Below are 26,377 nucleotides of genomic sequence, written 5' to 3' on the forward strand. Positions count from 1 at the left end.
GCCAATGACGACATCAGTCACGTGACACTTCCCCCTCATCGTCCAATCGCAAAGCTTCCTTCTCGTAGATACTTATTTGTTGTTGTTTCTTTTTCCTCGTTCTTCATTCGCCGACGATCGTCCGTCCTCAGAGGTAGCATCAACAAAAGTTTCCCAATAGAGGATTTTTCGTTTTTTCAACGCGAAAAGAAAGACTTGCAAAACAGCAGGAAAAACAGGTTTCGTTTATTTTTTTTATTTCGGTTTTCCTTTTTTGTTTTAACCTATGTGTTCAACGAACCTTTTTACGCTGTCTTCTCTACCTCATCTTCTATTTCTCGCACAGAATACAACAGGTTCCAGCAGCATCAAAACGCGGAAGTGCACCGGATCGTCAACATATTCAGCAGCTGTTTGAGGTTGAAAAAAAGATACCCACGGACTTTTTAATAAGATTGTTCAGTGTGAAAAAAAAAAAGAAACCCCGATGCTGCTGGACACGGACGCCTCCAAGGAAAGGTGCTGAGAAAACAAAACCACACTACTGAACCAGTGCTCTGTTTCTGGAAGGCGATAGATAATAAACCGAAGCTGCTGCTGCTGCTACTAAGGATTCAGATTAGGACGCGACGAGACGTGAATACCTAACAAGGGAATATCCTTCATCAATCGTGATCAATTTCACATCATGATGCTTTAAGAAGAGTTCGTTCAAACAGCTTGGCGAATCACCGTTGTCTGGATCCTATTGTTTTTAGTTTTTTTTTTTTCGAGTTTCTGAAATTGATTTGATGGCTTCTTCGAAAGTCAATCGTGAGAAACTGAAGAGGGATGGCGGGATGGCTATGAAAGAGCCGCCGCCGCCTAATGCTGGGAACAGCAACGGACTCATGGACTTCAGGATAGAAGACTTCGAAATGCTGAAGACGGTCGGTAAGTTTCTTTCAATTCTTTGAAAATCTTCTATTGTCGAGGTCTCTTGTTGAACTTATTTGTCTCACCGAGTTCCTACTTAGCAAAAAAAAAAAATCTTGGTGCCCCAACCACTTTTCAAGTCGACCCCCCCCCCCATTGGATTATAATCAGTGGCGTATTTACAAGGGAGTTGGGGGGGGTGGGGCTTATCGGGCTATAAATGCCCCCAGGGGCAGTAAGTTTGAGTTGAATGACGTTTCTCTCCAGGCTAAACTCACGTTAAAAAACAAAAATAATTCTTTACGAGTCAATTTTAAGACCAACTATGCTATATCGTACCCAAACGAATATTGAAAAATTACAAACTACACAAAACAAGATCCCGAGGGTATTCGTGGGCGCACCTTGGTATGTAAGAGGAATCAATATAAGAAAGGACTTGTGAACATTCCACATATATTTACATACATTAAACAACTAAACACTGAACATTTTGACAGAATGCTAAATTCCGATTTTGAACACCTTAAAGAGAAATAGTGAATTGTAACATAGGGATCCTAAGGAAATATAGGAAACCTAGACAAATAATGCACTTGGGCTGGGAATTACTATAAGTCAGCAAACGGTACTTTTCCAGAAACGGGAAACAATGTAAATACTGTGTGAGCACTCATCTTTTCTTTTTTCATTGCTATATTTTGTATATTGACGAAACCTGCAACCTAGTGCATATTTTTGCATTCTTGTGTACTGATAGAACCTGTATCCGTATTTAATCGCATCTACTGATATTATTCTTAATCGCATGTAATCATATTTTTTGATGGGACTTTTGAAAAAGAGAGAAAAAAGAAGTGTTGACTTTTTTTACTTTGGCATTTTTTGGAAAAATCAACAACAACTTTGGATTCATAGAGTATACAAAATTTTGTGTAATGATAAAACTTTTCTGGACGCAATGCACTGAATACTTGAACAGAACTTTCATCTGTGTTAAATTGAATTCCGTTGCTAAAATTTTGATGGGGAGTTTTTGCGTCACGGATACCCATGTGATGTTTTTCCTCTCCTTTCCACCCGAAATAGACGAATTGGACTTCGTCCCTTCGGTGGTGCTGTTGTGGCGGCATTGTTGAATGTGTGAAACGGAAACGCCAGACCATGACCGATTGGACTTTTTCTCACAACATAATCCTATGGGGGCCGTTCGAGTATTACGTAAGCAAATTTTTAGCCATTTTTGACCCCCCCCCCCTGTCAGCAAAATTTCGTCATCAGCTCTGTCCCTCTGAATCCTAACTCATATTTTCATAAAGGGTGGTTGATGACGTAAGCATTATCCAAAACCCCCTCCCCCCCTTGTCATCAAAAGTCAGCAAATAAGAAACCCCCCCCCCCATCCATGATGACGTAATACTTGAATGGTCCCTATACACAAACAATATCTACTTTTCTTTTCTTCATAGTTCATAGGCCAGTATGTATGCTGACAGTCAGCCCATAGAGGGCTGGGAATCAGCCAGAATTTAATTCTGATCTGGTCCGGTTTGAGGAATGAATGGCCAAGAAAATTAGTCGAATGGGAGAAAGGGTGGAAAAAAATATTTGCTTATAGCCTGCCGTCGTAAATCTGCCTCTGCCCAGAGATTGAGTGACCAAAACGAGTGAACTAGAGACAGGACCGTATTAACCTTAAGCAAGATAAATACTGCTTCGGGCATCAATATAAAAGGGGGAGGCGCCACAAAAAATTATCCAATTGTATTATTCATCAGAAATTTAAAACTGTTTTTTTCCCCCACGTATTTATTGAGTAAAATATACTTATTGGGGGAGGGGACCAACATCATTCAAGTGCTTAGGTAAGTCGTTGCCGCCGAAATCTCCACTTCACCAAGGGCTACACCTTCTAGAGCAAGAAGGTGCTCTAGAAGTTACCTTCTGCTTTAAATTTCTGCAGAAATTTCGTTCGGGAGGGAGGGAGGGAGGGGGGGGGGAAACCGAAGTGATAGGCCAAATAGATTTGGCCATCTTTTTCCATTTTTCGTTCGTTTTCTCACATTTCGGGGGGGGGGGGGAAGAGACCAGACCCCCTCTTGCTATGGCCTTGTTTGTATCTAGTTTTATGGTCGCTAATATTTTTTTGCGGCGTGGTGCAATCGTATTCTTCGTGCCTTCGCAAGTCAGGACCCGACCGTACTGATGCACGACGTACATTACACAACGTACCTCTATGCAGAGGCGCATTTATGGTTTTTCTGCCTGTGGGCTACACGAATTTTGCCGCCCTTGACCCATTGTAGTCTAATTTTCTTCACTACTCTTTCCTCGAATTCGCCGCCCCGTGCTATAACCCGCTTGGCCTCCCCCAGGCCTCCTTCCTCCCTTTCAGGGTTCCTGAAAGTACACCCGTGTCTCTAAGTCACTCCCATTCTCACACGCTCTCTAAGTCAGTCTTTTAGTCATTCACATGCTTGCACACTCTTTTGGTCGCTCAATGATTTGGTTTCTTTTGCTTTATAGGTCACTTTTTTGATCACTTACACGTTTACACAAGCTCTAGTATATTATTTAGGGTATTACAAATTTTGTCATACTCTCTACCACTCTACTGATTTTCTCGGCCACTGATTCCTCAAATCTGCCGCCCTCCTGAACTTGCTGCCCTGGGCTACGATCGTTAAGATTCCCCCCAGTAAATACGTCACTGTCTCCATGTTCTAACCAGTATTACAAGTCATACCCAACTATCTCTGATAGATTTCCAGATCAGTCCGATTTCAGCATGGGATATAGGGGACCCCATAGTTTCAAGAGTCCCGAATTTAAACAATATACGTTTTCTAACCAACTAAACATTGTTGACCCCCCCCCCCCCCGCAGTCGAGGGGTTCGCTCTATCTTCCTTCAAGTCAAAGTCGGGCAGAGTCGTCTTAAGAGCATCCTGGGCGAAGCGATTTTTATGAGGGGGGCCCATACCCGACTAGAAATGGACTCCCCGTCAATTCCCATGTTTACTATCGTTAATTTTAACCATATCCCAATTTTATCAGCCGTTTCTGCACTTTGGGCCCTCCCCGGGGCCGTGCTCGGGTGGGCCCCGTGCGTTAAGATTACACTGAAGTCGGCGCGTGTATTCTAGGCTGATTGAAGTAATTATCCGATCCATACGGCGGCCTTATAAGAAAACTAATATGCAGATTGCATTACTCATTGATCTCTTTTCTCAGTTAATAGGCTAATAGTGAAGGTTTTTTTCTAAGTTAATATGAAGGTCAGCCTAGCCTGCGAGGCTCTCTCTCTCTCTAATGTAATGTAACCACGCTGACCTTTTCTGCTTGGCACTCCAAACATGGCTGCCGTTTTCTTCATTAGTAGCGAAATATCTGGGTCAACGGTTGCCATCGTCATTATTATTATATGATCATCATTCACGAATCCCCCCCACTTCTTTCTTCTTCATTAACATTTTTCAACCTGTTGAGAGAGCTGGTTTTCTTCCCTGTCGAAGATTCGTGTCTTATCGATGGTGTGGATAGTATAAACGCTTCTCTTGCGAGTTTTTTTCTCGTATCCGGCATTCCGTCGGGGCTGTCCGCATGCGCGTGTGAGATCGATGTTTTCAACGCCAAAGCCTCACGTGTTAACGTGCGAAACACGTGCTTCGCTCAGCATGTTGAAAAGCTTTTTCAAACTGTTCAATTCCTACTGGGTGTGTGGAAAGTTCTTATAACCGTCATATTACAGGGTGGGCGAAAAGTCCATAGAAAATTTAAAAATTCATAAAAACCGGAAAAATAACCGAAATAAAAAAAATGGTTTGCAGCGTTAGCATCGCTAGGTCACGGGAATTTTTTGAGGCAGGAAAAAAAACAGCCGATAGGTGGGGCTGACGTGCACAAGTCAAGGAAAAGATACGCAAATAACGAACAGAATGCCTCCAAATTGTTTACTAAAGCAGTATGTGTTCCCCATGACCACCACCACATGGGGATAACAGGGTGACATTGCAGGCGAGTCACAAATCCAGATTGCAGCAGGTCCACATACACGGTTTACAACGGTGAACTGGTTGGGGATTAGGAGCGCGCAAGTTCTTATAACCGTCTCATTTGCATATTTCCACTGAAGTCACTCGTACCAGCGCCACCTATCGGCCGTTTTTTAGTTTTTTTTCCTGTCTTAAAAAAATTCCCGTGACCTAGCGATGCTTACCCTGCAAACCATTTTTTTATTTCGGTTATTTTTCCGGTTTTTATGAATTTTTAAAGTTTTTACGGACCACCCTGTATATCTGAGATGTGTGCACAGGCCCGTGACTGGGGGGGGGGGCAGCACTATTTAGGTTGGGGCAAATTTTAGGTGGGAACAAAAACACCGCTTTAGAATTATTAAATTTTAAAGGGGGGGGGGACCAAAATCACATGTTTGTCCCGTCCGGCAAAATAGCACAATTATCCTAGTTACGGCCCTGCATGAAAATACCTCCCCAAAGTAGTGTTTCTCGAAGTGTGCGTTGCGGCTCCTAGGGTCGTCAACCTTTGTCAGTTGTGTAGCATTGAGCTGGAGATATTGATTCGTGTTCCTATTTGTGCTTTGAAGTGGTTCTTTTATAAGTAAAAATGTCTGCTAAACTATTCTGAGGAGTCTTGGATGAATTATGAATTGAGCGAGGAAAGCCGCTGGTGACAAAAGTTTGAGAACCACTTCCCCCAAAGGTTCATTTTGGCATATTGCAGGTGCTTAATAGCAGGTGATTGATTCCTCAAACATCAATCCCCACGATATATATGATGTGCCGACTGGAATTAATGAAAGAAGTAATTTTAGAAAGACTATCTTTGACCTTTGAAGACCAGACACATCCCGCTTCCCATCTCAGAGAGATATCGAAACGTTCCCGAAGGATGGGTGTATCCGGAAAGTTTCATTATAAACAACAAAACATTGTCGCCTCGGACAATGACAACAATATATATATATATATATAAATGATCGTCAATATGAGATTATGTAACAGATAATTAAAATCGAAACAACAAACGCCGACAGGCAATCAAAATCATAAACAAGATTATACGATGATGGCTTAGTATGATGGCATTCTCATAAAGAATCTAGTAATCGTCAGATAATCGAATGTTTGTCAATAATCTAATCTGCAATAATGAAATAATTTTACAAATAATTCCGTTTGATCCCGGAACGATAGGTGTGCGTGACAGTTGGTACACCAAACACCTGATCGGAATGTCGGTTTGGGATCGGAACGACCTGCGTGTGTGAGACAATCGGTGTTATCACCTGAGTGAAACATCGGTTTGGGTCCGGGATGACGTGTTTGCGTGATAATCGGCATATCAACACTTTATTGAGACATCGGTTTGAGCCCAGAACGCCGCGTGTGTGTGTGAGTTGAGACATCGGTTTGAGCCCGGAATGACCTGTGTATGTGACAATCGGTATATTAACACTTAAGTGAGATATCGGTTTGAGCCCGGAATGACCTGTGCATGTCACAATCGGTATATTAACACTTAAGTGAGACATCGGTTTGATCCCGGGACGACAGGCGTGTGTGTGTGACAATTGGTGTATCAACACCTGATTGAGACATCCATTCGGGCCCGAGATGACGTGTGTGTGTGACAATCGGTATATCAACACCTGGTTGAGACATCGGTTCGGTCCCGGGATAACACGTGTGTGCGTAGCTATCGATACATCAACACCCCTCACCATGTATGACGGGTTATTACATAATCTTCCGACGCCGAGAAATGAAAATAAAGATCCGTGTTTTGTTGTTTACATATAATCACAAGGATAAACATGAAAGAGCGGCGACGAGATAACGATCTCGAGGACGCGTGGCACAAGCGGCGCTAAATTTGTTGGGGCCCCTCTTTTCCCCGTGGCGGTCACTGTCGCCTATTAAAACAGAGAAGCTCTCTCTCTCTCTCTCTCTCTCTGTCTCTGATCCAAAATAGAACCACCTCGTTGGTGTGAATCCAAAACAACCACGAAAATCTCCAACGATCCGTTTGTTCGGAACGCATGCATCACTTTATAGGTACGAGAGACTGCGCCTTTGTTCGTGTTTCCATCCATGAGTTACGCCATTGTGTTCCGATGGCAGCGGTGGCCAAAGACAATAGCGAATTCGTAAGAGAACCGAGAAAAAAGGACTCGGAGCTTAATTTTTGTTTCTGCGGTGAATGATCCGTTCACCTCTTCACCAAACATCGAGGCGCCAGAAAAAGAAAAGGGGGGTTCCCCCAATCATTTTTAGTTCAGTCGTGGTGGCAGTGGCGTCCAAAGCTGTATTAAAGAGCTTTGGTGCCGTCTTAACGCGTATAAGTTTGTGGCGTTCATTTCATTGTTATGGGGGGGGGGGGTCTGCGATTTTTATTTTGTTGCAAGGGGTCCTGTAGTAAGTAATGTAACGGCAATAGCCTGGACACCCTTCAGTCAAAATTTCAGCAAGCCCCAATCACAGACACCGGTATTGAAGGATGTAGGGTTTCCAGACTTCCCGTATATGGAGGGTTCACCGTTGAAGACGGTGAATTGTAGATTCGTGGATTTTGGGATAGAAAACGGCCCAATCACCTCACTAAAAACTATTGTGTGAGCCCGTAGAGTCCAAGGCATCAATGTTTATTTTCTACTAAATTCACAGTGGAAAAAAAAAGAATTAAAGTTGAGCCGAAGCCCAGTCAGCTTTCCTTCTGAACGGGACACGCATACAGGTATCGTAGAGGGCCGCTAAATAGTTTTCGTACCGGACAGCCAGAGCCGTCTTTAGAGCATCAATTGCCCCCGGGCCAAGTGATTTTCCTGAGGCCTTACCCAGCAAATTCTTGAAAACTTCAACCAGATGCCCCGGGGTCTGGCAAAAACTAATTTTTGTGAGCCCCCCCCCCCCTTCTCTTGAGGCCCGGGTGAGCCCATGCCTTGAGACGGCTCTGACTAAAGCACGTATACTTACGTTTACGTTGGTAAATAAAATATATAAAAATTGGTTTTCGCATAATCGCCAGACGTCTCCGTAAGTTTGATAAACTTATCGCTTTTACCGGTGATTATGCATAATTTCCCAAGCATCGGCAGTAAATTTGATAAATACTAAAAGAATTATAATTTTTTACGGGTGATTATACATAATACCCCAGCGTACCTGGCTGATTTGATAAATAGTTTTAATTCATAGCTTTCAGCGGTGATTATGCATAAATACCCTAGTGTAACTGATGAATATTTAAAAAAATTCTCAAATGAATAGTATGTTTTTGTCGTACCCCGATTTAAGGGGGAAGGGTGTCACAACCCCTTGAAGCTGATTACGCATAATCACCGGTGAAAGCGATAAATTTCAAGTATTAATCGAATTAACCGCATATTATGTATAATCGCCAGTAAAAATGTAATTTTTTTTAGTATTTAAATTAAATTTAAGAGCTATGTTGGGGTATTATTCATAATCGCCGGTATAAGTGATAAATTTAATCAAACTTACGGAGACGATCAGCGATTATGCATAATAACCGATTCATCACATTTACCATACTGTCTATTAAAGCATTTTGAACCCCTTCCCCTCCCATCACTTGACTCTTTAGCCCCGCCTCGTCTTTCAGTGACGTGACGTAATAGTGATCTTGGCCAATGAGCGTAACCCCGTGTTAAAATCCTATGTATAGGATGGAATAACGCGAACGGGACATGCGTACTGGTATCGTAGAGGGCCGTTAATACAGGATAGGTGGCACTGGTACGAACGACTTCGGTGGAAATATGCGAATGAGACGGTTATAAGAACTTGCGCTCCTAATCCACAACCAGTTCACCGTTGTAAACCGTGTATGCGGACCTGCTGCACTCTGCCGTTGCTGGATTTGTGACTCGCTGCACATATGGAACACATACTGCTGTGATAAACGATTTCGAGGCATTCTGTTCGTTATTTGCGTATCTTTTCTTCGACTTGTGTACGTCAGCGCCACCTATCGGCTGTTTTTTTAGTTATTCTTTTGTTCCCGTTTTAAAAAAAATTCCCGTGACCTAGCGACGCTAACCCTGCAAACCGTTTTTTTTTTTTAAATTTCGGTTATTTTTCCGATCTTTATGAATTTTTAAAGTTTCCACGGACTTTTTGCGCACCCTGTAGAGGAGTGCCCGGAGCTGCCCACAAAGATTACATCAGTGCATTCAGAAACGCTCGAACAGCCAGGAAAGCTTTTTGTTGTTCATTTTTCGAGATTTTTAACAATACCTTCACGCCCTGATAATCTCGTGAAATGCGGAAATGGCGCGCTCTCTCTCTCCCCATATAGACGTCCTATACAGAAAGAAAAGCGCTACTTTTTTTTGAGTCAGACACACACACGAAACCAATTACATCTCCCCCCCCCCCCATATGAGTTGGGGGCCCCCCACCTCAGAATGTCTACGATGCAACCACAAAAGATCGCCGATTATTGGCTTGATAATAAAGATTCACCACCGTTGGATATGATGGCGCGTTTCTTGTTAGTGTTGGTTGGCGGCTCATTCATTATTCTAGTTGGTTGGTTGTTGTAACGGGCTCAAATCGATGCCATTTTTTGATATTTCTCACGATGGAAAACCATTAAAAATTGTATTTGGCTCGTAAGCGGTCAGATAGACTTGGAAGTCTGGGAGGGGGGGGGGGGCACGGCGGCGGCACGATGATGGTGATGATGTCAATTCAAATATACGTTAGATCAGTCGACTCTACCTGGAGGGGGCGCCCCACCCCCCCCCCCCCCGTATGTCCCCCCATGATTTGGCTGTGTATTTCGTTTGCAGTTGTCTTGATGAAGAGATTTGGAAAATTCCCCGTCCGATATTTCGCCCCCGTACTACTCCCCCTGCATTTGACCCCCCCCCCCCTGGACATTTGGCCCCGAACGAGTGACTGAGTGATTGAGTAAATAAAGTGACCAAGTGAGTGTGTGACCAGCGAGTGATCATATGGGAGTGGGTAACCCGTGAGTGATCATATTAGTGAGTGATCAGGTGAGTGTGTGACCAGCGAGTGATCATATCAGTGAGTGACCAAGTGAGTGTGTGACCAGCGAGTGATCATATCAGTGAGTGACCAAGTGAGTGTGTGACCAGCGAGTGATCATATCAGTGAGTGGGTGACTGGTAAGTGATCATATCAGTGAGTGGGTGACCGGTGAGTGATCATATCAGTGACCAAGTGAGTGGGTGACCGGTGAGTGATCATATCAGTGACCAAGTGAGTGGGTGATCGGTGAGTGATCATATCAGTGACCAAGTGAGTGGGTGATCGGTGAGTGATCATATCAGTGACCAAGTGAGTAGATGTATGAGTGAGTGGTAGAGTGACAGTATGAATGACCGAGTGAGTATGCTAATGAGTGAGTGGTAGAGTGACAGTGACGGAGTGAGTATGCGAATGAGTGAGTGGGTGATTTGCTGACTGAACGAGCGATAGAGTGAGTAGACGTGTGAATGAGTGTAGTGATAGTGACTCCCTCGCTCACATGCTCAGTCACGAACTCCCCGGTCAATTTTCCGGTCACTCATTCACTCACTCACTCGTACAATCATTCACTCAATCTCTCATTTGTTGGGGGAGAAATCTCAGGGGCGAAACTACCGAAGATGGATCAGTTCGGCCCCCTTCGTACTGAAAGAAATGCATAAAAGGAGTACATACTCCATAAATGCATAAGAGTATGTACCCTTAGAAATGCGTAGGAGTACAAAATTCTTAGAAATGCACAGGAGTACAACATTCTTATATAGAAATGCGTAGGAGTACAAAATTCTTAGAAATGCACAGGAGTACAACATTCTTATATAGAAATGCGTAGGAGTACAAAATTCTTAGAAATGCACAGGAGTACAACATTCTTATATAGAAATGCACAGGAGTACAACATTCTTAGAAATGCATAGAAGGAGCGCATACCCCTATAAATGCACAAAAGATTTCAGACCTATTCACAGTCATGCATAGCCCTAGACATGTGTAGAAGTGCGACCACTAGAAATCTGTGGAATTCTTGCTTATCCATAGCATAGTCATGGGTGGGAGAGATTTTCTTATCCCTAGAAATGAGTTGGTGGTGCGAGTTGCATACCCCAAGACATGCTAAAGGGAGATAAGTATGCAGCGCGTACCCAGAGAAATGCGTACGCAATTAGAGCTCATTCTTGAACATGCATACGAGTTTTATCTACCTATTGAAAGGCGTAGGGTACTTGCCTATCTTCAGTAATGCGTATTGGGGGGGGGGGGGTGTGCGTATGCTGCATGAGAAGCTTGGACACCTCTAAAATTGCACGGTAGGTGCGCGTCGTCCTAGAAATGACGAGGATGCTGCGTATACCCCTCCCCACTTTAATCTTTCTATAACTGTTTATTACTTTATTCTTTTTCACCGCCATTGATGATTCAGGTGGCCTCCCACAGGCTCTAAATGGCCCGTCACTTACCTCCATACGCAGCTCTGGTCTATCGCCACAAGAGAGAAAGAGAGAGGCAATATATACAAACATTGTACTTCCGAAGTGGTGTCTAAGTTGAAATTAATTACGTTTTGTAACTTAACTGTGCGTTCATGTAGATTCCGCGCATGCGTGTCACAGCCGTCCATCTTCTAAAGACGAAACTAACAATGAACGAATATGACTTCAATTTTCAGCCCCTAGGCTGCGAGAACAGTCGGCAGAAATGCTTCTCTCAAAACGGCAGTGTTAAAAATATTTCCTTTCTTTTCAGTTGTCTTCTGTGAAAGATAGATGGCACTCGAACTCATACGCGGCAAATACAGAGAAATCTGTGGAATATTGTTTCAGTCTCTCGACGTCCCGTTCCGTACTGTATCGAAACGGAACAATCGGAAAAAAAAAAGGGTGTGATACAAACAGAGAAATCGCCGAGACAAAATAGTGATCGGTAAATAGGAAGGCGCTCTACTACTACTCAGTAATGAACACCCGTCCTAGATAATGCAAGCAAATCTGTTAGAAAATAGAGAAATAATAATTATACGATATATACAGTATATGCGTACGCCATCTATACGTCATTTTAAGAACTTCATGTGAAGAAGGGAAAATAAATTCATATCATCACGGGATGATTGAGCAGACTGCTACGCTGATCATAGGCGGAGATAGACTTGAAAGTCTGGGGGGGCATGGTCATTATTTCTGGGGAGAGCACGATGATGATGATGTTAATTCATATATACATTAGATCAGTCGACTCCACCTTTGACGCTGGAGAGGCATTGCCCCCCCCCCGTATCACCGCCCACGACGCTGATCCCATGGCCCCCACAAGGGATGGGCTGGCAAGGCTCCAGCCCTGGGGCCCGGGACGATTTTAATTATTTTTTGTTTTTTCACGCTGTATATCCATCATAAGGGGGCCCGTGAAAGTCTGGTCGGGGGGCCCGCAAAAGATCCCAGCTTAGGGTCCTACTCCAGGATGTGGGGGCCATGGCCGATCCAGTTTTGTCTTAACGCATGAGCCCACCCGGACCTCAAGAAAATAGGAGCCCCCCCCCCTCCCCCACCTCACAAAAATGAGAACCGGTTCAAATTTTCGAGAATTCGCCTGGTATTCGCCTCAGAAAAAGTCACTTGGCCCGGGGACCCATGATGCTCGAAGACGGCCCTGCGCTGATCATCTGTGGATGATGGGAGCAATTTGAGAGTTAAACGTAATAAAATGTATACAACAAACCCGAATACCATATTCACATGGTAACTCATGAGAGAGAGAGGGGGGGGGGGAAGAGGGAAATGGTATATACCGTGGGCTCCAAGATGCTCCATACTACCGGGAGAACGTCAAGATCGCATCAGAAAGTTCCATTCTTTCTTCCCCCCACACTCACAGAGATTAGCCGAAGGATAACCACAGACGGCTAAATACAGAACATTCGCCCCCCCCCCCAAGTGTATCATAACCATGTGTGAAGCGAGGGTCTTACGTCATAGGAAAAAGAGACGTTAGTATTATTTATCTTCCTTTTATTTTCTTTTAAGCTTCAAGAGCCAATTTGTTTTCCTCTTTGCCGTCCGTCACCCATGTTTCAAAACTCAATGGCGTGTATACACACACGCGCGGCAAAATGGCTGACACAGCCTCCATGCTGTCTGGTGAATGACCCTCCACCCCTCAGATACAAATTTTTTTGACACGTCTCTGAACTTCAGAAAAGGAAAGGAAGAAGGAAAAGACAAAGTAAATCACAAATCTTTTCCTCGCCATCTTTGGCTGTATTTTTAGACCACCGCCGCCGAGAGGCGTATTTGCTGTTTTGCCGCCCTTCGCCAGTTCTGTATCTAATTTTCTTGACCACTTATTCCTCGAATTCACCGCCCCGGACAATACCTATCTCGACCTTCCACCCCCGTGAACACGCCTGTGTCTGTAAGTCACTCACATGCTCACGCACTCTCTATGTCACCCTTTTGGTCATTCACATGCTTGCACACTGTTTTGGTCACTCACATGCTTGCACACTGTTGTTCTGGTCACTCACATGCTTGCACACTGTTGTTCTGGTCACTCACATGCTGGCACACTGTTGTTCTGGTCAGCCGCTGTGGTGGTCGAGTGGTTATAGTGACGGACTCGCGATGCGAGGATCCGGGTTCGAACCCCACAGTGGTGGTCGGCTGAAGTTGGTTTTCTGTGGTTCCCAACTTTAAAGCGCGAATGCGAGCCGATCTCCCTGTTAAAAAGTCTCACCACAGAGAGCAACAGGCCTACAACGTTACAAATATTCAATCATTACACTTCACTCACAATTTGAAGTATAGATGGCAGCACTGAAATATCATACACAACACTAGCTACACACTCAGACTGTTAGGTGTACACACTCACTTTGTTCCAGACTCTGCCACGAAGCTGGGCTGGAAGAGATCTCTGCAACGGGATAAGTCCAGTGGCGGAGACCCTGGCGTTCATTCATTCATGTTGTTCTGGTCACTCACATGCTTGCATACTTATTCTGATCACCATGGCCCCCACAAGGGGTGGGCTGACAAGGCTCGCGGCCCGGGACAATTTTCACAATTTTCCATAAAGGGGCCCTCGTGAAAGTCTTTTCGGGGGGCCCCGCAAAAGATCCCAGCCTAGGGGGGCCATGCTCCAGGATGTGGGGGCCATGCTGGTCACTCACATGCTTTCACACTGTTCTGGTCACTCGCATGCTTGCTTACACTCTAGGTCACGATTTTGATCGCTTACTGACCAGGCCCCTCGCTCTGCACGTTACTCTTTCGGTCATTCACTAGCTTGCACACTCACTAGTTCAGGGCTTGACGAAATCTCGACGTCAGGTCACCATGGCGACTAAAAAATTGGCATTGGTGTCTCAAATTTTATGGATTTCATTGGAGTGTTTGGACAACACAAATTTCTTGGAAATTCTGTCAGTACCAACGCGGGCAAAAGTTGCCGAGTCCTGGACGAACTGAAAAAAACAAACAAAATTACTTTTCTGGGGGGAAGAAATCTTGGCTCGTAAGAAATTTCGTTGGCGTAATTTTTTTTTTTTTTGATTTGTCATGCCCTGCTGTAGGTCGCTCACTCTCTAGGCAGAGATTGATTTATGATTTTGCCGCTCTTCGTCCCGTTGTGCCAATTTTCTTGGCCATTAATTCCTCAAATTTGCTGCCTCTCCGAACTTGCCGTCCTGTGCTACAGCCCGCTAAGCCCCCTGGAAAATAGCCGCTGCCATCGCCAACAGTTGAAGGTCTGTGTGACTGATTATCAAAAGGTCAGCATGTGGCGTATAACAGTGCTTCCATCGATTTCACAAGACTGGATACATCCGGATCTGCCTTTGAGGAAGAAAAGAGACAATTTCCGGAGACTTTTGATGGGATAACACATGAGACGTGCTTACTGATTGGGACATTGTGAAGATAAGAAAACACGTAACAAGTTCATCTTACATTTTCTTTCGTTGTCCGCAGCATCACCTGGCCCCGGTGTTTACTTATCCCCGTGTTTTAAGTGCTATTTCAATTTTGTATATGTACGACGTTGTAACGGGACACGAATTAACGCATCACTTTGCGGACAAACACAACATATAAACGGATATAAAAAACACAGGAACGCAACTATATAAGTTCGTGTAACACTAATCGCTGCCATCGTGACAGTCAACCGCCGACTCTCTTCTCGACGAAAGTTCGCGCTCAAAGCGTCATCTATTTTTAAATAGTTACGAAACGTAGATAAATAGCGTTATGTTGCTCATATGGGTTCTTCCAAGTTTTTTGATGAACCGCGAGATGGCTGAATGCGTATCAAACGGCCCATCTTCACGTTCCGCCACGAGTATGTATATCGAACGACCCATGTAGATTCTTCAAGTTCTTGGATTCACCACGATGACCGAATACTTTTCAAACGACCCATACAAGTTGTTCAAGTTCCGCCACGATGACCGAATGATTACCAAACGTCCTATACAAGTTATTCAAGTTCTTTCACGATGACCGAAAGCTTATCGAGAATGCGCGACCCATGCAGATTATTCAAATTCTTGGATGCATATCGATGGTCGAATGTTTATTGAACGACCCATACTGATTCTTCAAGTTCTTGGATGCACCTCGAGGCCGAATGCTTATCGAACGACTGAATATTCGAACGATACTCTCACACCCACCATGCAGATTCTTAAAGTCGTCGTATTCACCACAGTGACCGAATACTTATCAAACGACCCATACAAGTTCTTCAAGTTCCACCACGATGGCCGAGAGCTTATCGAATGCGCGCGACCCATGCAGATTCTTCAAATTCTTGGATGCATATCGATGACCGAATGCTTATCGAACGACTGTACACTCGAACAATACCCCCCTCTTCCCCATGGAGATTCTTCAAGTCTTCGTATCCACCTCAATGATCAAATGCTTATCGGACGACCCATGCAGGTTCTTCGAGACGATAGTTGAGCAAATGAGAGCAACGATAGTTGGACTGTTATCGTTTGCTCTCGAATGAATATTGAGTACGTTCATCAGGATTTCTCTTGAACGTCTTCGCAAGCAAGGAAAAAGAAATCAATGAACATTGTGGAGTTCTTAGATTAACCACGATGCTGATTGAATGCTGATCGCTAATCGAACGACCCATGGATATTCTTATCTTGGACACTCTAGGACAGTGGTCAACAAACTCATTAGTCAACAGAGCCAAATATCAACAGTTCAACAACAATTGAAATTTATTTCGGGAGCCAAATTTTTTAAACTTTAACTATATAGGTAGGTACATTGTTATTAACTTAATTAGGGTACTCCTAAGCTGGCCTTTGCTAAAAACGTCCTCGATCCGATTGAGGTACGTTCGCTGAGGTCGACCCCTTCAGACTCTCCCATCCACACCCGTCTTGTATGTGCCCGATGTTGGATGCGGATGGAGAGAGGTGGCCACGAGAGAGAGTCATCATGAGAGGTGGTGGCCCAGGAGCGTCGTCTTCTGTGATCTCTGGCCGGGTAGAGGTTGACGTTCCTTTGGTATGGAAAACATTGCATGTCCCCCGTCCCCCCCATGTTCCGAGAGGAGACTCGTCTTTTGCGTCTATCTGCCCCCCCCCCCCCAGTACCTTAAGAAAAAAGCCTCGTTTTCGACAACTTTTTCCCGAACTTCCTAGTTTCGATCCACCTGATTGGTCGCGGAAGTGTCACATGACAGCAGCGTCAGGCTTTCGGCCCGCGAAAAAGATGACTCACCAGGGAGTGGAAAAGAGCGAGAACAAAATGGCCAAAATGCGTGTCTAAACCAGTGCCGTCTAAACGCATGGGGCCTGGGAGCCTCAATGAAAGAGGGGCCTCAGAGAAATTAGAACCGGTTGAAATTTTCGAAAATTTGTCAGGTAGGGCCTCCGAAAAATCACTTGGCCCGGGGCCCCATCATGCTCTTAAGACGGCCCTGGTCTAAACATAATTTTTTCAAAAATCTGGGGTTTGTGCGCCCGCACGTGGTATTTTGTGGAAGAGCCACACTCTGGGGGCCTAAAGAGCCGCATGTGGCTCGCGAGCAGCGGTTTGCCGACCACTGCCTTAGGATGATCGAATGCTTATCAGAGGTAATTCTCATCAAAGGAACAACTCGTGAAGGTTTTTCGAGTTTTTATAGATACACGGTGTAATGTTTATCGCATCCCCCGGTTCCCCAAGTTCTTGTATCAACCTTTATACAGGGTGTCCTGTAAGTGCTAATGCGGTCTTTATCTCATCAACCGGTAGTCGTAGAGGAATGATTTCAATTTGAAAAAGGCCCAAAAGACGTTCAAAAAGTACCCTAGAGATCCTAGAGACTATTTCAGCTTTAGAGGCCCAACTTGGAAATGAGTTTTGGGGGGGGGGGGAGGTGTGGTTTTTTTTTTACGGTAAAGATATATTTCCAATTTTCGGGAAAGGTTTACAGATCGATACACAAAATTTCCTCCCCATCACGACATGGCAAAGTTCTCTCGAGCCATTACTTGTAGACACATCCCCCCCCCCCGCACTTCTTGGCGGTAAATTATAATTCGTGAAATTTCAACTTACGAGAGACGTTCAAGGAAGACAAGTCCCTGGCAAATGAGATTTTTTCTGTTTTGCATCGTCGACAGCCAAGTAGTCAAAATTTCGGGAGGAATAACTCAAAACTGTTCTTCAAGATCAACAAATGAGAGCGGAGCTATTTCGAGACGCTTAAAACTCCAACCCGAACGTTACAAAGTAGCAATAACCCACGTCCGAGACGCAACAAAAAACTGAATCATTTCTCGCCTGGTGACGGGTTACACGGACCAAATAAACACAGAACCTAAAGACGACTAACTACAACCTTCATGTATGTATGTATGGATCGGTACGTTGTTTTTTTTCTTTTCCGTGTTGGGATCTCCTTCCGTAGACTTGTCTGGTTCCGCACTGCACGTGTGTATTCTATGGTTTTAACCGGACATTGATCTATAATGCAACAAGTTAGTTGATCCTATGGAAAGCATATACTACTACTTACATGCTCCAGCTTATGGGTGCGAACATAGTGCACGCTGGTTTTCGTAACGGCGCGATTTTTTCAGAATCGGAACGGGTGAAAAAACTTGAATTTCAGGTGGTTTTTTTTTTCCAACCAAGTCCGTAACTGCGTGAACTTGCAGAATCGGAAACCTGCGTGCACTATGCTTGCATCCCTAGGACTTATACTGTCAAAGGTCGAAACGAACCGTACAGGTTGTTTTTAGGATTTTTGTTCCACCACGATGGTCAGATACTGACGACCCGTGCAGGTCCTAAGGTTCTTACATGGACAACGATGATCGAATGCTGATCGAGCAACCCGTGCAGATTCTCAAGGTTCTTAGATCCACCACGATGGCCAAATGCTGATCGAACGATCCGTTCACGTTCGTGGATTCACCCAGCACCTCCTAGAGATAGAAGGCCTCTGCACTGTTTGCCATAAACGTCATTGGGGCCATTCAAGTATTACGTAAGCAGATTTTTCAGCCATTTTTGACCCCCCCCCCCGTCAGCAAAATTTCGTCAGCAGCTTAGAATATTGCATATCTTCAAAAAGAGGTGGTTGATGACGTAAGCAACCTTCAAACCCCCCCCCCCCCGTCATCAAAAGTCAGCAAATCCGAAACCCCCTCCCCCCTCAATGCTAACGTAATAATCCTATTTCGTTTCTTCTTATTTTGGCGTAGAATCTTCCTGATCAGCTCACAAATATCGCATAGTGATTGGATGTGGGTCATAAAAATCGCCAATTCTGAGCCCGATCATTTCTTTTCCTCACAACGATGGTACTGGCACGAGCAGGGAAATTTTTTTCCCCCGAATATATTCTAAGGGAAAATGGACTACTTTCTAACGTCACAAGCAGACTGCGGAGGCCTTCTATCTCTAGGAGGTGCTGATTCACCACGATGATCGAATGTTATCCGAACGATCCCCGTGGATGCCGTGCGAGTTCTTCAAGTTCCTGGATCAACCACACAGAGCGGCGGAATATTTATCGCATCAGCGGCACAGGTTCCTTAAGATCTTGGATCTCTCAGTCCAGATGACAGAATCGTTATGTACGAGTTCTGATTCAGCCTTGACGGTCCCGTTTTTGATATCTGTCTCGCAGTCCAGTTGCACTTACATAGAATTTAGTTTAGCACTTCAAGCAGGGCAATAACGAGATATCTCGCCTCCATAAAAGCCCCTTATTTTAACATCGACAAGCCCAGGTATTTTTTAAAGTTGATTTGTCAATGGAAAACATTTCCCTACGTCCCTTAGTTTGTGCCTGCTGAAAATCGGAAGAAAGCCTACTTCACTAAAAAAAAAAAGACATGGCATTTTGAAGAACGGTTAGAGCAGGGGTTTCCAAGGTATGAGGCTATTCCGCGGAACCCTTGATGGCAGTGTTTCTCAAAGTGAAGTGTGCGTCGCGGCTCCTAGGGTCATCGGCAATCTTTGCCCAGAGGCGTCACGGCGAACCGGGAATATTGATTTGCGTGCCTATTTATGCTTTGAAGTGTTTCTTTTTACATGGAAAAAATATCTATCAAACTATTCTGAGGAACTTCCCCTTCGCCCTTCCCCAGTTGCGGTCCTGCTCGTGCTTACCACTCTGGGCTAATTAATGTTCATTAATCTTTCTTCTTGTGGGGGTTTTATGCATGGCCGTCTCAACATTATGGGTGACCCGAGCAAAGTGCTGTGGCCTCAGCCTACTTAGCTGAAAGTAACAGCTATTTATTTTCATATGTACTTACACTCGAAAATCTACACGGGTCGGGAGAAGAAAAAAAAACCTACCGCAATTACCGTTTTTTCACCGTTGTTTGGCCATCCAAACCGGTACGAATTTGTTAAAATGTGCACCACTTTTTCGTCAAAATGCAAAGTAAACAACAATTTCTTTTATTTACAACGTGTCTCCGGGTTCTAAAATCTTTTAGGGATCCATAACGTTTGATTCCGCGGAACCCTCCCCAAAAAAAAAAGCTCCCACGGAACACCGGTTGGAAATCTACGGGTTAGAGAAGTGTTTGCACGTTCTTCGGTCCGCGTTCTTCCGTCTAATTATTGGACCAGGCATAAACGTTGGAACTCGTTGTAGAAACGCTTTCTTTACGAGGAAATATCCCGTATTAGCTGTTCAAGTTAGAACAACTCGTAGTTGATCTGAATTTTTACTGATTCTCTGAACACATTTCTGTCATTCATTCCGAACTGATTTCTTTCATTAAACCTGGCTTTTTTTTACCGATTCTGAACTAGTTCCTTTCATCAAATTTGAAATAATTTCATTAATTAAATCTGAACTTTTGTTTTCGAATAATTTCTTTCAATTAGAACCGAAATTTTTCTCATTCTCTGCAATAAATAACTTCATTCATTAAATCTTCATTTTCACCAAAACACTCTGAACTAATTTCTTTCATTACATTTTTTACTAAATTTTAAACCAATTTCTTATTTGTAATCTGTCTTTAATTTATTTCCATTAAATCTTCATTTTTTAACTAATTCTGAACTAATTATGTACTTTCGCTAAATCTGAATTTTTACTAATGCTAAACTATATAATTTACGCATTTCATTAATATATATATATATTTTGAGTTTTTCCAATTCTAAACCAATTTTTTTTTTCATTAAATCTGATTTCTTTACTAATTCTGAACTAATTTCTGAATTAATTTCTTTTATTGAATCTGAATTTTCCCTAATTCTGAAATGATTTCTGTCATTAATTCTGAACACTCTACAAAAACAAAGACAAAAGCAAAACTTACACTTCATTCGCAACTGGAATTGTAGAGGGCAGCACTAAAAATTCACACAACTCTGTATGCACACTCAAACTGTTAGGGCCCTTTCACACGGAGCGGATGCGGATGCGGGTCCGGAAGAAGTTTTAACAATTGGAATATGCTGCGCCTTTCAGACGAGCCGAAAAATCTCCGCACCTAGGAAATGTTCATGCGGGTCCGGACGTCGTCCGCATGTGTCAAAACCTAAGTGCGGGCTCCGCATCCGCACATAGAAGTTTTGACAATAGGTTTATTCGGAGCTATTCAGACGATGCGGATGCGGAGCGAATTCGTCCGCATATTTGGCTACTTTTTGAAGGTGATTTTTCACGGAATTTTTTTAATTATTTGCCATAAATACCCTTAAAAACACCATATGATGGTCCCTGCTCATTAATATAATGTACCTACATACGTGTATCCCTTCGTTTCCTTCTGAGATTGAGATATAGCAACTTTAACTGCCTTTTGTCCATACGTTACAATTTTATACAATAAAACCTGCCAACAACGGCCACTGACGGGACCAAAATTATAAGCCGTTCCGTTCATTACGAATATTTAATATTAATTTAATACTTTAATAACTTTTAAATTAATTTAAAATTTTTAATTTTTTTCTTTTTAAATTTTTAAAATTATTTAAAAATATAAATACCTGAAATATTATTTTAAATATTTGTTATTTTTTTAAATTTTTAATCTGTTAATTTTTTTAAACTTTAAAAAAAATACTTTTATTAAACAACGTTATCCACGTACGGTGTTCACTCAGGGCCGGATTAAGACCCTAGCACTTGAATATTTTTGGTGGTTCCCCTCGAATACCTACAAGTTTATTTTACTCGATATTCAGTCTATAAAGTTAAAAAAATGAAATTTTATATTTCAGAAGTGAGACTAATCTAAGGATGGGATTTCACTGTAAAAGGTTTATGAAAGTTATTTTATAAAACTTGAAAAAAGCAACTAATAAATTTATCGGTTGCATTTGCTCTAATGCAACCGATAAATTTATTAGTTGCTTTTTTTTAAATAATTGTTATAAAATTTTTATAGTGTAATCCGGCCGGGATTATACTATAAAGTTTTATAAAAGAACTTTTATGAAAGTTGAAAAATTCAACCAATAGGCGCATCGGTTGCATTTTGAAAATGCAACCGGTGCACACACACACACATTTTGTATTAAAAAAATTCAACCAATAAGATAATATTGGTTGAATTTTTCACGTTTTATCAAAGAGCTTTTACAAAACTTTTATAGTGTAATCCCGGCCTAAGGCTGGTATTACACTATAAAACATGAAAAATGTAACCAATAAACACATCTGTTACATTCGAGCGAACTTAACTGATCGGCCTATCGGTTGCATTTTTCAAGTTTTATAAACTAACTTTTATAAAACTTTTATACTGTAATCCCGGCCTAAGACAGAATTGTGATGTGAATATTTCTAAGCACAGACATTTTGAACGTTCCCACCCCTCCCCTTTTTTTGTACTTGCAAATTCTTTGATATCTCCTGAATTTATTTTTTAGGAACATATTAGTTTTGGATGTTTTTGGAATTTTTCTTTCATATTTTTCCGGAAAGACGGATTTTTTTTTTCAAAATGTTTTGAAAATATTTGAAGACATTTTCTCCCATCCACTACTTGTGAGGATCGGAATTAAGACATCTTTATTCCCATATTCTATGTGGCTCTAGACTAAACCACCAAAGAATACCTCTAGGCTGCCTATGGCCACTGAATCAGGGGTGAAGGAGAAAAACAGTTACAAAAATCGCCCGCATCTTCAGCGCTCGTTCGAAAGGGTATGCGGACCCGCATCCGCTCCGTGTGAAAGGGGCCTTAGGTGCGTACACACACTTCCGGCACAACTCAATCGAATGTAAATTGCCCATGGTGATAGACCGGAATTGTGCTGTTTTGCGCATACTGTTTTGTTGTTGCGCGTATTGTTTCATATTTGGTTGAAAATGAAACGGCCTGGGAAGAATTTCGGACAAGAGGTGTGGCTAGGGGGGTACCTGGAGCCGATGATCAAAGGCCTCGTCTGGGAGAAGAGTAGGGAGGACTGGGTGTACAAAAACAGGATACTCGAGAGATTTGGGGGCCTGGTGCAGTGCGCCTACGGAATTATATCCTGTGTCCCACCCCCGTTCCTCTACAGCATGACCCGACCCAACAGGGTAATGGGCTTATATCCCTTAAGGGACAGAGTCCGCGGGTCTTGTTTGGTCTTCAGACCGAAGTTGCGCTCGAATAGAAAGACAGTAAGTGGGCCCGCGCGAAAGCACCCAAACTCATTTAAGACAGCCCTATATATCCAGCGATTTCAAAAGAGCTTTCTCGTCTTTGCTCCCCGGAATGAATCAGCGAAGAGGAGGGCGACGGCGGCGGGAGGGGGCGCAAACGACGCCCGCCAAACAAAAAAGAACGAGACACACAATATTATGATTGTGTGCCGGTTTTAGAAACTGGCAAAAGCCTCTCGCAGCAGTTGTCATCCTCGAAATCGATTCATAATATGCCGCCGCGACGAACCTCGTTCTCCTCATACGAATCCCAAAAGAAAAGCATTTTAAAAAAAGGGGTGAACCAATTTTTGCATCCGATTCCAAAAAAAAAAAAAAAAAATGGCGGAGAAGACGCCAAAAAAATAAAGCCTTTTTAAAAAAAAAAAAAAATCCCGAAAACTAATTTAAGAACAGTGAAACGTGAAATCGAGCCTTTCTCTCCGCCGCTTGCTTGGCTTGGCTTTACTTTGGCTCCATAGAAATAATGATAATAATAAAATGGGAAATATGGCATGTGCTAGCTTATATCATGCATAGGGAGACGTGGCCTAAAAATAACGCTCATTAGCAGTAGACGGCTGCATGAGACACGAGGAGTAAGTGCTAATTGATGTGACCAAAAATCACCGAAGATATGGCTTCAAAGTGTGGACCAGGCTCGGAAAAAGAATTTTGCGTGTTCGTCAAACTGGATAGTCCCCATTAAAAATTAGATTAAAAAAAACCGAAATTTATTGTTAAGGGGCCATTCAAGTATTACGTAAGCAGAATTTCAGCCATTTTTGACCCCCTCCCCCCCCCCCTTGTCAGTTAAAGTCAGCAAAATACTGCCCCCCCCCCTCCCCTCCCCCAGCAAAATTTCGTCAGCAGCCTAGAATATTTCATATCTTCAAAAAGGGGTGGTTGATGACGTAAGCAATCTCCAAACCCCCCTCCCCCCCTTTTGTCATCAAAAGTCAGCAAATCCGAAACCCCCCCCCCCTAGATATGCTGACGTAATACTTGAATGACCCCTAACTAGCGAAAATACCCGGGTTTTCTTCAATTGCTGGGAGGATTGAAAAAGTGACAAAAACCATTATAAAGGAATGAACTATAATACTGGCAGCATCAACGAAGTGGCAAACTATTGTAAAGGCATTTGCATATCTGAAACGCATTGTTAGGGAACCACGACAACCGAAGTAAAGACGATTTTTTTGCCCATTTTGGGGCACTTGCCCTGCTCTGACGAACTTTTAAAGTGGCCTACGGTTCAATGCCGGTCCTGTTTGGTATACGTGCAAAATTTGGCGACGATCGGTCTAAAATTGTAGATTTGTATAAAGAACAAACACACACGTACAGACAATACATACTTTCACATCATATACAGTGGAACTTCGAGCTTAATTCGTTCCTCGAACGTGCTCGTTATTCGAATCAAACTTCCCCATAGGAAATAATATAAACTCGGATAATTCGTTCCACAACCATTCATTCACATAAAAATGGCTAATAAAAACGGCATTCGATCAATAATTAAACACAATACGCCGCATAGCTGCAATGCTACATCTAATTTCGCGCGCACACATCGTAACTATTCACACTCGCAATGTGCGTTAATTTTCCGAATGAGGCACGCTTACCGGAGACTGTAGGGGAGAATATTACCCACAATTCCATAACGAGCGCGTGAGCCAAACCATCAGCTCAGTTGTGCTAACTTGAAAATTAACAAACAAAGCGCAAAATTTTATGCTCGTAATGCGGATCATCGCTCGTTAACAGAGGCAACAGTTTTTCCAAAATTTTTGCTCGTTAACCAAACCACTCGTTAACCAAAGTTCCACTGTATACGATATTAGCTATGTTATTAATGCCAATCAAGGGTGGGTGGAATAACCAAACCGATGTCTGTCATTAATTGTGAACTAATTTCTTTCATCTGAACTTCACTGATTCTCAAATACATTGTTGCGAAAATTATGTAAGAAGTGATGGCGCATATCTCTGTAAATCTCGCCAAATTGACCGTACAAACTTGCAGGATGTCAGATTTATTCACACAGTACAGCCATTTTACATGTATTTACAGATAAAGTTCTTCCCTTTGAGGATAAAGTACAACACTGACAACCTTTCTATGTCCATAGCATCGTTTTATAGATACGGGGAATTTCCCAGGAAAAGAAACTTCCAGATTAAAAATTGTATTTCATAGTGCTCAATTGGTGGCGCCACTCTCCGGTCGAATAAGCCTTTCAGAATGTTCCTGAACAATCGCGATTCATTCTCTTTTCTTCATGGCTTTGTTAACTTAAGGGGTTTTCAACAAATTGCGCTAAACATAACTTTCGTAACGTTATCTTTTGACCCATATTTTATTGGACATTCCCGTAATTTTGGCCGTAAAAGCCTTTTTTTTTACAGAAACAAAAGTCCCGTTTTTCCCGTATTTTCAGTACTGAAAAAAACTTTGTAATCTTAACTGACATAAATTATGTTATGATAATTATGACTATGAATAATCATCCCATATATTCATGTTTAATGGGGCTTTTTTGTGAAATGCATTTTTGATTCACTGCGATTTGCGGCAACCATTTATTTCTTGCCCGTTGGCTATTTTTTTTAATCAAATTTTAGCCATAATTGACGACTTTCCCATGTCTGACATCTTTTTAAGACCCTTTAACCCCCCTCATCTATATATAGGCCTTTCAGCAGAAATCTTGGCGGAAAAAATACCATTTCCGAAACTCTTCGCCAAGTAGAGATGAATTAGGAAGCCAAGTAATTATGAACTTCTTTTCTCGTTACCCGGTCAGAAACTATCAAGTTCAACCAGGCTCCGATTGCAAGCGTGAATAAAGGGGGTGGGAGGCAATAGGGACGATCGCCCCTCCCAAGAGCCGAATAATATAGAGAAAATTTATCGGTCCCGTAAAATAGTATCGTGAGCACCCGCGTTCGAAACCCACCATTGCCACAGTGGTGGTCGGACGAAGTTGGTTTCATGTGGTTCGCAACTTCCCGAGCCGATCTCCTGGTCGAAAAGTCTCGCCACAGAGATCAACAGGCCTACAACGATACAATTATTCAATCATTACACTTCACCCCACTTAGAAAAATTGACGGCAGATGGCGGCACTACACACAACAAGCATTACACAGAAACAGACCTCATGCTTCCCAGCATGGCCCAGGTCTTCTTCGAGCACCTGCTAAAATCTCTCCTTTGAGACAGCGGTGGAGCCATGATCTGGTTAGGAGGAGGTCCCGTAAAACACAGGGAGAGCACAATAAGTCGCTTCTCCGATGCATCGCCCTCCT

At 43.0% G+C, this 26,377-nt stretch overlaps 1 protein-coding gene across 2 annotated transcripts in view; it reads left to right on the forward strand.

Annotated features, from left to right (window-relative positions):
- Positions 1-101: 101 nt before the first annotated feature.
- The window catches only part of Pka-C3 (Protein kinase, cAMP-dependent, catalytic subunit 3), a 43,660-nt gene continuing 17,384 nt past the window's right edge, over positions 102-26,377 (forward strand). Inside the window, exon 1 of one of the 2 annotated variants that reach the window (XM_089248511.1) lies at positions 102-912. In XM_089248511.1, the coding sequence (XP_089104637.1) occupies positions 771-912 (142 nt within the window). In that variant the 5' untranslated portion in view covers positions 102-770. The remainder of the gene's footprint in view (positions 913-26,377) is intronic. The other variant, XM_089248512.1, reaches the window with a different exon arrangement.

Source organism: Pholcus phalangioides, unplaced genomic scaffold (assembly GCF_987345545.1).
Source record: "Pholcus phalangioides strain wild (caught in Gottingen) unplaced genomic scaffold, Ppha-v1.0 ptg000020l_1, whole genome shotgun sequence".
NCBI lineage: Eukaryota > Metazoa > Arthropoda > Arachnida > Araneae > Pholcidae > Pholcus > Pholcus phalangioides.